The 14,018-nt window shown below is 52.5% G+C and overlaps 2 protein-coding genes across 2 annotated transcripts; one reads left to right on the top strand and one right to left on the bottom strand.

Annotated features, from left to right (window-relative positions):
* Positions 1-461: 461 nt before the first annotated feature.
* QC764_120760 (uncharacterized protein) lies at positions 462-2,849 on the top strand (the record flags this gene model as incomplete). The annotated part of the gene is made up of 2 exons (XM_062943338.1): positions 462-513; positions 691-2,849. The coding sequence occupies 2 exons, from the start codon at positions 462-464 to the stop codon at positions 2,847-2,849; spliced, it is 2,211 nt and encodes a 736-aa protein (XP_062806422.1).
* Positions 2,850-8,307: 5,458 nt separating this feature from the next.
* NMD5 (Nonsense-mediated mRNA decay protein 5) lies at positions 8,308-13,879 on the bottom strand. The gene is made up of 10 exons (XM_062943339.1): positions 12,765-13,879; positions 12,462-12,540; positions 11,893-12,359; positions 11,623-11,832; positions 10,393-11,602; positions 9,709-10,343; positions 9,601-9,643; positions 9,377-9,567; positions 9,192-9,315; positions 8,308-9,130 (listed from the first exon to the last, which is right to left on the bottom strand). The coding sequence occupies exons 1-10, from the start codon at positions 12,852-12,854 to the stop codon at positions 8,964-8,966; spliced, it is 3,216 nt and encodes a 1,071-aa protein (XP_062806423.1). The 5' UTR covers positions 12,855-13,879; the 3' UTR covers positions 8,308-8,963.
* Between the last annotated feature and the right edge of the window lie 139 nt (positions 13,880-14,018).

Consider the following 14,018-nt stretch of genomic DNA (forward strand, 5'->3'; position numbering starts at 1 on the left):
AAACCGCAGCAGTGAGCCGCCATCGCTGAGTTCCCAGTTGGCTGATTAATAGTGCGAGAAAAAAAAAACAAGAGGGTCCTTTTCCAAGGAGAGGAAAAAGGTGGTGTGTGAGCCCCTACCTGCAGCTCGAAGCACCCAGAACCAGACAGGCGTCTTTCTGGCCGTTCCAGCAATAATACCCTTCAGGCATACAGGGTCGACCGGTTACGCCGAGAGTGGTGGTTTGGTGGTCCCCAGATAAGCCAGTGGTGTACCTTACACTATACATGGTTGAAGCTGGATTTCCGGCTCTCTGGCTACTCAGAACCCCTCGTGCCCTGTCCCGCTGTGGTTGCGTTCAATCGCACGCTAAGCGGCGGCCGGACCCTGACGTATTGAAGAACCAGACAAGCCGGCTGGCTTTTTGCGTGCCGCTCGTCTGCTCCCGTTGGGCTTTTTATCGCACTACATAATCGGTCACAATGGCAACCATCTCAGCGCTGGCTGCTGCGGCTACGCAGACGTCCTCATTAGGTATCTTCACCCTCTTTGATATAAGCCACCAACGGCTCCCCCCTTCTTCTGCCACTTCTGCTTCAGCTTCTGCTTCTGCTTCTGCTTCTGCTTCTTCACCTTCCCTTCCTCTCCCTCACCATAGTCAAGAAAGCCTTGTCGTCAACCGAACATTCTGCTCAACTTTTCTCTCTCCAGACCCGTCCTCTGTGCGTCCCAATTCCGACAGGTCCAGCTACTCATCATCGCCACGCCAATATCCCACCGAGCTTACAGATCCCATTCTGGAAGAGGGTGATGAGACCGACAGCGAGGTCGCCAACGAACCCGTCACTCCCGTGAGTGGCCGCCAGTCTCAGGATTTTCAAACGCTTGCCACTCACGAAATCCATCCGGACGTGGCCCAGGAACAGGCCGACCAAAGCGTCACCTCCTTTCCAGCCGTGCGGGCCGGCACCACGCCCGGCTCCAAGCCGCCCCTGGTGCTGAATACTGACGGTGATACCCCGCCGAGAGCACCCCCCCAGAGCTCTTCCTCGTCCGTTATTTCCAACACCCAAACAACACCTCGTGCTGCTGAGCCAGCAACGCCGCCGCCGCCCACCGCCGCCGCCTCCTCGGCCGACCAGGATCCCGCTGCACACCCTCACACCAGGCGGCCCACTTTCAGCAGCTCGTCTCTTCGTCGCAACATGTCGAGCTTTCTCAAACGTGTCACCCATCCGGACAAGTCTGACGCCGTCAGTGGTGTCGGATACTCGGAGCACCCGGTGCACGAGAGCGGACGAAAGGTGCCAGCTCGAAGGTGGTCCATGAACAGGAGTTCGGCTACTACTCGCTCCAACACTCCGCCCTCGCCGGGATCGCCTGTAGAGATGGCTATCCGGAGCAAGGAGCAGGCGTCGACGCCAACCGTGCCCGGCTCCGACGAGTTTGTCAAAAAGAAGCCACGTGCTTCGACCAACTTTTTGCGCTCCCGCCCGCATGTTCCGAACAATGCTGAACTGCAACTCAGACGTCGCGCGAGCAGTTTTGATTACACCAACCAGGAGAAGGTCCTCGTTGCCTCCACGCCACACGGCCCGGTCAACGTTGAGAAGATCGAAAGGCAGATCTGGGAAATGCCGGCGGAAACCGGCACCGGCCTCAAGGCTCGCCGCATGAGCGTGAGCTTGCCTGATGATTTCGTGGTCGACGTGGTCGAGCTGCAGTCGGAATTTGAGTACGAGAACAAGCTGCTCGGCCGCCATGCAAAGTCGGTCGGCAAGGGCGGTCACGGCAAGGTCAAGACGATGGCCAGGAAGGGATGCCCCGCCGAACTCGTTGCGGTCAAAGAATTCCGCCGCAAATCGCGCCTGGAGACGGTGGAGGAGTACGAGAAGAAGATCAAATCCGAGTACACCCTATCCAAGAGTCTGAACCACCCCAACGTGGTCACGACATTTCGACTCTGCATCGACCACGGCCGTTGGAACCACGTCATGGAGTTTTGTTCGGAAGGAGATCTGTACGGGCTGGTGAAGGAGGGTTACCTCAAGGGCGACGACAAGGAGAAGGACCGTTTGTGTCTCTTCAAACAGCTCGTTCGGGGTGTGCACTATCTCCACTCCAATGGCATCGCGCACCGAGACATCAAGCTCGAGAACCTCCTCATCACCAGCGACAGCGCCCTCAAGATTGCAGACTTCGGCGTTTCTGAGGTCTTTTGCGGCTCGCACCCCGGACTTAGAGAATCTGGAGGCCAGTGCGGCAAGAACATGGGCGAAATACGTCGCTGCGCGCCCGGCATCTGCGGCAGCATGCCTTACTTGGCACCTGAGGTGCTGAAGAAGGAGGGTGATTATGACCCTCGTGCCGTGGACGTGTGGAGTTCGGCCGTGGTCATGCTTCATCTGGTTTTTGGTGGTGCCATCTGGCAGAAGGCGCAGGAAGGCGATAACTCCGCCGCCAACAAGAATTTCAACGAGCTTGTCCGTGGGTGGGCGCAGTGGAACGCATCACACAAGGACGCCGAAAACCCGGCCATCACGGAGATGGACTATCCCAAAGTCAAGGCGTTCGACTTTGGCGTCAGACCCCCCGCCCTCCGAAGAGTTCTCCTCCAGATGCTCAACCCAAACCCGGACCAGCGCACCTCGATCCACGACGTGGTCAACAACCGATGGGTCAGGAACATCGAATGCTGCCAGAAGGCCGACAACGAAGAGGCCGACCCGGCTACCACCATGATTGACGCATCCAAGAGCGGCTGTCTCATTCGTAGCGGGGAGAAGCTTTTCTGCCACAACCACCTCCCCCCGAAGAAGCAGTTCACCTCTCATTCTCTGGGAAAGATGCCCGGTAGTGTTGGGTACTGAGAGATTTGTTTTAGTTATGCATGCTTGGCTTGGCAGGTCGGCGAGGAATTTTCTGCGACACACATGCACTGGCGTTACACATGGATCAGGGGATTTGTGCACCACAGCATAGCGGTTGTTTGGGCGGTCCAGTTTTTTTTTCCAGTTTTTTTTTTTTTTTTATACACGATACTTGGCGTAGGGAGGAGCTAGCAATGGCGGTCTTTGCCGAGTTGGTTCAACGGCTTTTCAACCACATCGATTCCACACATTCACGCATTCATCCAACCATGACACCCCAATGGTTTCTACTTAATCAATCGACGACCGTCAAGCGCGGGACGAGGGAAGACAAGGGGAGAGAGGGCTTGGCAAGAAGCACAGTACATATATGTCTGAATGCTGTTATAAAGCCTCGAACGGGAGACATTTTGGGAGGCAGGCGATTAGTCTCAAAGTTTCGGGCGGCGGACAAGGGCGGCTGTCTGAACGAGGTCACTTTTCATGACTCGGATGGAGCTCTATTTTTCCCTCAAAAGGAATGCGAGGCCAAGGGAGGTGAATTATCATAACACACACACACACACACACACACACCACCCACCTATAGTGCCTCTTTATCTAGAAAGAGTGCCCCTTCCTGTTTTCAGTTATTCTCTTTTTCTTTTTCCCTCCTGGTTTTCCCGATTAGACAAAAAATAATTCTATACTGTTAAACTATACAACATTTATTATCATGGTATCTCCGGGTTTCTTTTTGTTTTTTTTTTGTTTTTTTTTTCTCGATCTAGTGAATGTGAGGTTACTGTGTAAATGGTGATGCATGTGCCAAGGGGGACTTGGTCATGGTGGAACCGTCGGACAAAAGGCGAATGAAGAAAAGGCGGGGGAGTTATCAAACGTCAGTCCTGACTTGCCCAAGGTTGGTATCCCGCCGCCGCTGGTTGTATTACCCAGCTTTGCTAGAGTGCGTACCCTAAAGCATCAGGTTTTTCTTTTTTTTTATTCATTTGTTTATTTATTGATTTATTTATTTATTTGTGTATTTATTGATGTATTTATATATTCTTTTGGTTTTTTTGAAGGGGTGTTTTGTTGGGATGATGGGATGGATGGGGCCGGCGGTATGGCCCAAAGTCCGTGACCGTTTGATATCACCGACAATGGTTGAGGAGAGAGTGCGTGTATGTGTATGTGTATATGTGTGTATGTGTATGTGTGTATGTGTATGTGTGTATGTGTATGTGTATGTGTGTATGTGTATGTGTGTTTGCATGTGAATTTATTAGATTTTTGGGGGATGCTGGACCCGTTCGGGTGGTGGTTTTGGGGGGGAAGCACTACGCTTCGCTCTTCACATGGGAATGGGTCAGGATTCTCTTCGTGACATGACACAGCAGGCACAGCAACAGGACAGGCGGGCACGGCATGAGAAACCGAACCTTACCTTGTGGTTACGAAAGATAGTGGGAAGCACGACAGCAGGGTTGGTTTGCCGTGGTTGGGGTTTGGTGGGTTGGACCCTGGGATAAAAGAAGAAGAAGAAGAAACCAAATATTGCAAGCACATGTCGTGGTTAGCTTTGGGGATCGGCGACCCCGGATTTGGGTGTTCTAGAAGGGGAGTACAAGAGTGATGACACATGCATGCATGGCTTGCTTGTGTGTCGAGCAGTGGTTTGATAGGCTTTTTTTTTTTTTTTTCCGCCCGGTCGGGACCTGCCAGTTGCCTTTGCCTTTGCCTTTGCTGATATCCATGCCATCTCTTTTTTCTCCTTGGCTTTGGCTTTTGTCACTGCTTACTTGGTTAAAACAGAGAGGGCGGGCTTATTCATGGCCTGTCAGTCAGTCACCGGGCGGCGGGAGGGGCAGCGATAGTAAAACGTGACGGGGGTTGGCGCTGAGGCCGGTTTATTCCCTAGGCGGGCATGGGCCGGGTAAGAGTTGAGCCATGCTGCAATGCCGTGAGGTTTGATACCCCAAGTTCAAGGAAGCTCCACCTTGTTCCCTTGCAACTCGAGATTCCACCGCAACAAATCGGCCAGGTGGATGGCACCTTCTGAGAGCAAGATCCGGGGAAAATGTCTTGGTCTTTTTCTTTCTCAACGGGGGGCGGCGGGGGGGTGCTTGGCCCTTTCCCCAGGGTGTCAGTCAGTCACTTGTCATTCATGTTGTTGTGGGTGAGAGCCCCACTTTCCACCCAACACACCCATTCTCACAAGCAGCAGCATCATCGTCATCGCTCGCTTTCGCTCACCCCTCATTTCTCATCCTACTCCCCTTCCTCCTGTTCAGCCATACGAGAAGCGAGGAAAGCGGTCGTCCAATCCAGTTCTGTCCGGCCAAATTCGAGGGCACAGCGGTCACAAAGATTCTAGAATGCTACACTGCATGATGGAGCCTGTGCTCGCCACTGTTGTGTCACAGGATACGCGTATCTCGTTTTTGTTTGTCTTCCCCATCATTATCGTGCTCATGTTAGTCCTGAGTGGTGGTCGGCTTCTCGGTTAAGGACAGGCAGGAAGGAAGGAAAGGAAGCGTTCCCGGGCTTCCTCTTCCCAGTTGTTTAGTGCGAAAAACTGAGGGATTGACCATTTTGGACTGGCTCGTCGGTGAGCCAAAAGACCCAAGATGCTGCCTTGGTGCGGGGGGAGACGTCCTCGATACGGGGACGGGCTTATCTTTCTTCTTCTTCTTCTTCTTCTTCTTCTTCTTCTTTTTCTCCCTCCCCACGCGGAGAGGGGATGCCATCGGTTAGGTATCACATCATCTCTCATATTCCTTCCCGTCTTTCGGCGTCAGTTTCTTTCTCTTTTTGTCCGTCTGCCTCTGGGAAATTTTCGTGGTGGTTGTTCAGCCAAGAGGCCGAGGGATGGGGGATGGCAGTCCCGTTATGCATGCGTGCCGGAGTGGTTCAGTTCATGCTGATGTGGGAAGGTGTCTTGATCGATCAACCAATTATCAGCTGTATTCTGATTCTAGGCTAGGCCAGGAAAGCTTTTGATGATGGCCTCTTCTAGAACATGTCCTCGATCAGGTTGTGTATAGTTACACACCATCTTTCCTGCCTGCACCAGTGATAAGAACCTCAAGATTATCATGGTTTTCCCTGGTCCTAGTCTACCCGAAGAAGCACACTGCAGACGATGCAGACACGGCTGATAATTGTGTTTCTTGAACAGACGAAAATTCTGCAATCAACTTTGCATGTCAGTGTGCGTTGCAGCAGGAATGGGCTTTGGGGCCTAGGCCGGCCTGTGTAGGTTTTCGATCCCCACGCATCGCATGCTATGCTGGCTTTCTTCAACTGGTCAAGTATTAGGTACTTTCTGCCTGTCCAAGTCAAAATGTCTCAAGCCGATGTTCTGGATACAACCAACAGACATGGTTTCATGCAGCCAGGAACCAAAACACCTCAGCTGTCTAATCTCACGAGGTTGGTAAAGCTGAGAAGTGAAGGCATCACGAACTTTCCGCTCCCGCTCCCATCACCACCAACCATATAGGCACACACATACACATGCAAAGCCAGGAAGTAGTTCCAAGCAAATTAGCTAACCAGCACGTTGTCCCGCTTGGCACTTGGCCGTCGATTCTTGGATATTGTGGCTTGCTGGCTTGCTGTAGTTCGTCCTGCGGATTATCATGAAGGTTGGGCAGTGCTCCAATGAGCGGTGCAACCGGTCGGGCCCGACAGACGACGGCCTACCATCGAGTCCGACCGAGCATGGGAGAGTGAGAGTGACCGCCACAGAGCGCATGTCACGCACCCTCTTCATCTAGATAGATGAAGGCGGCGGTGCAGTCCAACACGTGAGATGCAGATAACCCTAGAGAGAAACCCTCAGAATACTTCGACCCTCAAAGGAGAAGGACTATGACGGGTCAATTCGGGTTGTGTGTAATGGGGGCTCCATGTGAAGTGGACATCAGGGAATGAGTAGGGGTGCCAGTGGTTACCACCCACGCTGCGGACAAGGTGACTGGCACCGCAAACGTGTCTAAGTCTGAAGGCACCATGGTGAGACTTTGTCCAATGGGAAATGAGGCCTGTTATCAAGAACCCCCCAATCATGAACAAGTGGGTGTTCCACATTTCCACTGATGGATGGTCCGGTCGACTACCCCTGAAACGCCCCTTAAAATCCCAAACAAAACAGAGTGCATTGAGCATCAGCATAGCAACAACAGTATCGGAGAGGGAACATATTTTAGCTGAAATACATAACCACGTTAGTAAATACTCATCCACGGAAACTTTGACATGGATGTTCAAATCGAATGAACGATAACTGCGATGGCTTGAAGGGTTGGAGTAACACAGCTCAGATTTTTTTCCCGGAATACCCTCTGTGCCCTCATCATGAAAGTCCAAGCAACCCAATAATAAAAATTCAGGGGATGAACCTTTATGGGTAGCCGGCTTCCAATTTGTGTGGTCATGGCAACCAACAACCCCAGTGCTCTCACGACCAGTCCACGCACTTCTTCTCTTTGGAATACCCCCACTTCGGCGTTTCCAGTTCCAGTGCTGGAACTGCCTGCCCGGAACCCCCGGTTGGCTCCAAGCCAAAGGCAAGAGCGAATAAAGACAGCCAGACTCTTAATGGCCATGTCTAGCTACACCTGCAACCACCGTGTCACAAAGCTTCCTTCCATCTATCATCCAAACTCCTCCATCATCAACCAGCTCTTCAACCTCTCCCATCACCCCGTCCAGACCTGTTTCTCCTTTACCCAATGAGGCCGTTTCTCTTGCACTTGACAACTTTACTCAAGTAACACTCTAGACAACACACCGTTTAGAATACTGACCCTGTTGGCCATCACACTCCTCGTCTTGACACGCATCTCCTACATTCACTACCAACAAGACCTACTCCCCTGATATTCTCGACATCAAGGTGCTCGAGACATCGAGGTGTGCGAGACATCAAGTGATGATCTCGACTTGACTCTGCATCATCCCGAAACGGTACACACCCTCCCTCTTGATGCCCCCTTTCGTTGCACAGTGCCTCCCCCCCACAACTATATTTCCCCCCTTTCTCCTCGCAGAGACAGACCCCCATTCCAGACCCAGAACCCACATATCACCACCCCAAGTTAAAAAAAAAACACCTACACACCAAAACCACACACCCAGAACGACGTCCAAAATCCAACACTCCAAAATGTCCGACAACAACAACCCTCCCGACCCTGAACTTGCCAAGCCGAAGAAGGATGAGGCGGCTATCAGAATCGTCGAGGAGGCAGAACGAGATGCTCGGCGTCGGGCGAAAGAAAGGAAAAAAAAAAGGCAGCGGAGTGGCTGCAGGAAGCTGGTGGCAAGAAGCCCGACAGAAAATGGGCCCGAGGTCTACATACTAACCTAGCAAGCCCTCCGTAGTGGCTTGCTAAACTGGATGTTCTGGCATCCTACTTTAGTTTGTTTTGGAGGACTTGTGCTGTATTCAGCTTTTGCCCTTTGAAGACCTGTGACGCAAGTTGGAGTGCAGCATAGCCGGCCAGAAAGAAATCAATCAACAGGGACCATTTGATTCAGTTATTTTTTGACTTTGTATTCAGCTGCCTTGGCATCAATGTGTTGTGGGAGCCTAGTCTATTCTTTTGCTCATAAATCTTCTTTTAACCCCTTGGCCGTGTCGCTTTTCACTCCTGAATCTGTTCGCTGGAAGGGGAATTGTGTTGTTGGTGTTGTTGTTGTTGGGGGGGGAATAAGAATGGGGAAATGGGTGAAGAGAGAAGGGGTGCTGGGGCAAGTGAGAATAAAAATAACAACAATGCTCCTATCAACAAAAGCCAACCGAAGCCTCACCACCCCTATAAAACGTCTATCCCCAAGGCGCCTTATAATAAATGCCTCTGCTATACGCAACGCAGCGCAGCGTGTTTCACCCTGTTGAACTGCGAGCCCATATACGCTAGATCGCCGGCCCGAGCATCCATACCGCCGCGACACAAGATTGTAACGATCATTTATCGGCGGTGAAGCTGCCTATAGCTTTCGTCACCTTCTGCAGCCCCATGCAGTGATGGAGCTGGAAAGTGTGTCCCGATAATCCTTGACCACTCAGCAAACAACTCGTCGGAAAATGCGGTCCCGAAGTGGCGGCAGTATAGAGAGTGGTTCCTAGCTTGTACCATTCATACCAGCACCCTGGGCCGCGAGGGCAGCCTGTTGGTGTTGGGCAGCCTGCGCTTCGGCTTGTGCGCACACATGGGTGATCACTGCTTGCTCATCGGGCGAGAGTTGTGAAGTAAGCGAGGCGTAGAATTGGGGCTGTTCTTGTTGAAGCCCTGTGGAGAATTAGAAATTAGCGGTTGCCGTCGCAATCTTTAACGGATTGTCGAAACTTACTGTGGAGAGAGACATGGAACGACATGTATGGGTCGATCTTGTCCAGAGGATTCTCCAGAAGTACGCTGTCTTCGCCCAGGTCATCATCGGAGACCTCACCCTCGGCGGACTGCAACTTTTGTGCCTGGAATGATCTCGTTAGTACGGTACATCTGGATCAAAACTTTACGAAGGCATTGCCTCACCTCCTCATTCAGGAAGTCAAGGTACGCAGTACTCTCGTCCTTGCTTTCACTGTGTTCACCCTCAGCTGCGTCGCCTTCCTCCCACTGAGCACCATCATCGTCCCAGTCCTCATCCTCGTCATAGTACGCTGAGCTGTCGAGTTGGAAGTCATCCCTGAGAGCCTCTTCGCGATCTGCCTCATCGTCAGTAACTGCAAGCTACATTCATCGCCTGTTCTGCTTACTCTTCATAGCTGCCGGAAGGGTGCTAAAGAGGATCGTGATTCCCTAGAGGTCCGTTAATATCCAAATCATCCACAATTCAATCACCAGGCCCATCAAGGGTAACTTACCTTGAGAAGCCTAGGCCAGCCTACCGCGACGCTTGCCGGGATTTGTTCATTGGGAATAGTAATGAGTTGAACAATAGCCATGATGCAGAGCCTCTTGTCATGCACGCGGGTGAACGATTCCATACTGCCGAACCACAGGCTGAAGAACTTGTTGGTCCAGCCCTGTGTCTCCAAGATGTGGAGAGCCAGGAGGGGGTTGTAGTATATGGCGTTAATGACCATCTCCATGAGGTGGATCTTGTACGACTTGATCGTGACTTCCTGTCCGCTCAAAACGTTCATAGCGATAGTGATGAAGCCGTGAACGCAATCGTCGATATGGCCACGGAGGCTGAGCATCATGGCTTCGGCGAGCTTGCAGGCGCAAATGCGGTCAACACCTCCAACCCTGTTCTCCATGAACATGTCCGACACCATCGAGAACAAAGCCTGGACGTATTCTGGCTTGTGGATAAGCTGAGGGGCACCGAACTGCACAAAGTTGTCCAGGGCAGGGAGCATGTCCTCGAGGTACAGCTCAGCACCGGACTTAAAGGTGGCATGGACAAGCTCAAATGCCTGCCACATGATGGGGGAGATCCGCTTAGCCGCGAACGTGCAGCTATCGATGATCTCGAACACTTCGTTGTACAGATCTGTCACATGTTAGCCCCGCTCCACACACCAACCGCCCATCAAACATACCGTAAAGCTTGTTCCGCAGGGTGATCTCAATCACAGGCATGAGAACCCCCTCGATGTGAAGCAAGACATCCGGCGAGCTTTCCAGAGTAAGGATGAGTGTGCCGATGGTCTGCAGCACTCCCAAAGCGGTGATGCTCTTGTCGTCTAGGTAGTCCCCATATTCGTTGTCGAGATCATCCCGTTGCTGATTGTTTTCCAACAACTCGCGCACGATGCGCAAGTATGTGTCACGCAGCTGCTCACTAAGCGCCACAGCGAAGGGGGTCAGCTCGGCAGCGAAAACCTCCACGAAATCTTCCATGACATTAGCCAGAGCGTCGATATCAGCCTCATTAGCCAACTTGAGGAGCTGTTGCATGATTGTTGGGATGCTTGACTGCATGCTGGTTCTGATAATGTCATGTCTGATTAGGGGCTGCAGAGCCAGAGCTGCAGTCACACGGACTGGCAACTTGGGATCCGCCATGCAGTCCAGAATGTGACGATACACAGTCAAGAGATTGTTTTGCTCCTTGAAGTTCAGCTGCTCAAACTTCTCCACAGTGTCGCAGGCACGCGCACGCAGGTACCCTTGTTCGTTGCTGAAATCAGGGAAGACGAAGCGGACGAGGAAATATTCCACCTGGTCGGCGATGGGTGACTTCTTGCCCAGAATGACCGGAGCCAAAGTACCAATCATGCGGAGAGCACCCTCCTTGGCGATATGATTCTTCTTGTCCGGTTCAGACGCCTCGTATTGGGTGACCACCTCATTGATAAACTTGAGGATTTCGAACGTCTGCTTTCTCCGCGCCTTTGTCAAGGTGACCAAGAAATTGGTAGCAGAAACATCAGGGGCCGAAACCTCCTCGTAGAAGTTGAGCTTGCGGTGCAAGTATTCCTCGGGCTCTTCTTCGAATTTCTCAAGATCGTCCTCAGAGAGGCAAAGAACAGGAAAGATAAAGTGAGTGACCAAGGTGGTAAGGTGAGTTTTGAGATGCGCCCACATCTCCTTGGGTCGAATGCACTCGTCCAGGAACACAATGGTGTACGAAAGGCAGGGTCTGCTGAGCCAGGTGGTTTTGGCAACCCATTTCTCAATCTCTTGCAGGTAGTGGTTGAAAATCGTCGGCGCAACCTGGGCTGTGAAGTCCTTCGCAAATCTCTTCTGGTCGTCGCTGGCATTGTCCATGAGAGAATTGGGGTTGCCGTGTCTACGAGACACCGTCAGCTACAAGCAAAGCAGCATACTTGACCCAGCACCGGTTCGTACCTGATATACAAGCGGTTCAGATTGAAATACGCCCACTTCTTCGCCTTCCACCAGTGGTGACGCTCGCGTTCGAGGGGGTCTTCGTGCTGCATAGCAGTCGCGGGGATCGGCTTGGAAACAGTCTCCAGGAAGATGGTGCACCACGCAAGGTTAACCTCGTTCTGGCGGAGGAAATCCGAAAGCTCAAGCTGCGGTTGTCAGGTCAGCATCTGCTCAGCACTCTTGAGGTTTACATCCTGGAAACATACCCAGGTGGCATGCTTGTAACATTTGAGGGCGATATGCAGCATTTCGCCAGCCTCGTCGCTCTCCTGCTTCACCAGCTCTTGGCAGACGACCAAAAGTCTTGGGAAGCTGGCCTCGACAATCTTGTCAAAGGGGGCCCTCGTCTCACCCTCTGGTGACTTGAATCTGTAGGTCCGGCAGATGGCAAGCAGGCATTGCAGACCAGCCATTACGGAGGCGGGGGTATTTGTGTTCAGTAGTTGAATCGTATAGTCCATAAAGTTTGGCCATGACTGAGGAAAATCGAAGTGGAGGATTCGCTGGAGGACTGGCACAAGCTGCTGCCTCACCTTGGCCTGAGAGCCGGCGAGCACAGGCAGTAGCCTCTCGCGGAAGCGCACCTTCGCATCCTCGGGTATTACTGAGTTCGTCGTGATATGGTCTGAACGCTCCCATGCGCGGTTCACCCGGTTTTTAAGATAGATGGCAGCTGAGAAGGTGTAAGCAATTGTGTTCACGGATGAATGAATATATACGGCTCGAGATAAGCAACGGAAAAAGGTTCGGTGGTGGGGGGGAGGGCATGTCGTACTTGGGAGCTGCAGGGTGACGTTCTGCTCGGAAGACACGAGGTCGAGGAGGATGTCTGTAAAGTTGGGCTGATCTTCGGCCTGCACGCCAACAAGGGAACGGTCAGCAAACAGCCACACGTGTGGGCGCAAGAACGGGGCAGTGGAGGCGGCATTGTTGTTGTTGTCATCTGGTGCGATGGGTATGGGTTGGGGAAGAAGGGCATTCAGGGCACTCAGGTCGACACCGGGGGGTCGAGGGGGGTCGAGGGTGGATGGCAGCGGAGGCGGTGGTGGTGGTGGTCCCCGTGGTGATAACAACATACCTGCTTCAGTTGGAGCTCAGCCCGCCTTCGCACATCAGCGTCGGCATCGAGAGTAGCGACGATGAACGATCTGATTGCGGTGGCGTCCATGTTGGGCAGCGTGAGGGATGTCCTATCGCATCAACAGCCCGTCCAGGGACAACAGCTATGGGTGTGGCGGGCAGAAAAGGCAGAAAAATGACACGGGTGGAAAGCCGAGATGGATGTCGAAGTCGAGGGCCAAGCTTAAAAAAATTTGGGCCAAAATCTGGGTTGCAACAGAGGTCGGCAAAGACCCCGAAATGGCGGGGCTAGAAGTTAAGAGGGTTCACGCTGTGTAGCCACAGGCGCTTGTCACTGTCAGAACAGCCCGTCGTTCACCTGCAACCTTGGTCCGTGCCTCTCAGCCTGCTCTGTCGGGTACCTGAGATGAACGAACAAGAGGACCCTCGACTCGGGGGATTTGCTGAAGACGGGAGGGAAAAGAAATGCTGAAACAACAAGCCCTTTTACTGCTGTCTGTCTGTCTGTCTCAAGGATCCTTCCTGTTGGTGAGCAGAGCTCCCGTTCCCGTTTCAGAGCGGTTAAGTTTCCTCGAATTGGGATTTGCAGAGGACGGGTGAGCTATTCTATTTTGATTTGGTGCGCTGCACCAACAAAATACCAACCCTCTATCAGACGCCACTGCCACTAGACCAGAGCAATACTTCTCCGTGGGCTCGCACTGAATCTAATTCAACGCCCCGCCCCTCTATCTCACTTGAGCGTTGCCTTCGACGACCCTGTTCTGAATATAGGCACAGTCACAGAAACTGGTGGTTGTCCAGTTGTGGTGCTGCACAGTTTATCCAAACCGACACAGGCCTACTAAGAAGGACAGAGACAGAGGGGGCTATTCTCCCCGATGAGCTGGGCAGTACCTCTTGGCATTCTGATAAGAAGATATCCAACCCCGCTATTTTGGAATTTTGTCATCCAAATACATATGCCCATCTCTATTGCCGCTTCATTATTGCTCTTCACTGCTCCTCACATCAGACATCCCTCCTGTGGTCTATCCCGGCCTTCCACTCTTCATTCCACTTTTCATTCCACTTGGTCCTGGCAGTCTCTCCTCAACCTCAATGTCAAACGCCTGCCAGAGGATTGCCAAGAAAGGGCAACGCAACGGAGGGGACCCCATGTCCGCAAAGGCGGTGAAGCCCTCGAATCGATAAACCAGTGCCCGCCAATCAGGGGCATCATGGTTCAACCCCTCCTTGCCCCTCCATCCAA

Source organism: Podospora pseudoanserina, chromosome 1 (assembly GCF_035222485.1).
Source record: "Podospora pseudoanserina strain CBS 124.78 chromosome 1, whole genome shotgun sequence".
Classification (NCBI taxonomy): domain Eukaryota; kingdom Fungi; phylum Ascomycota; class Sordariomycetes; order Sordariales; family Podosporaceae; genus Podospora; species Podospora pseudoanserina.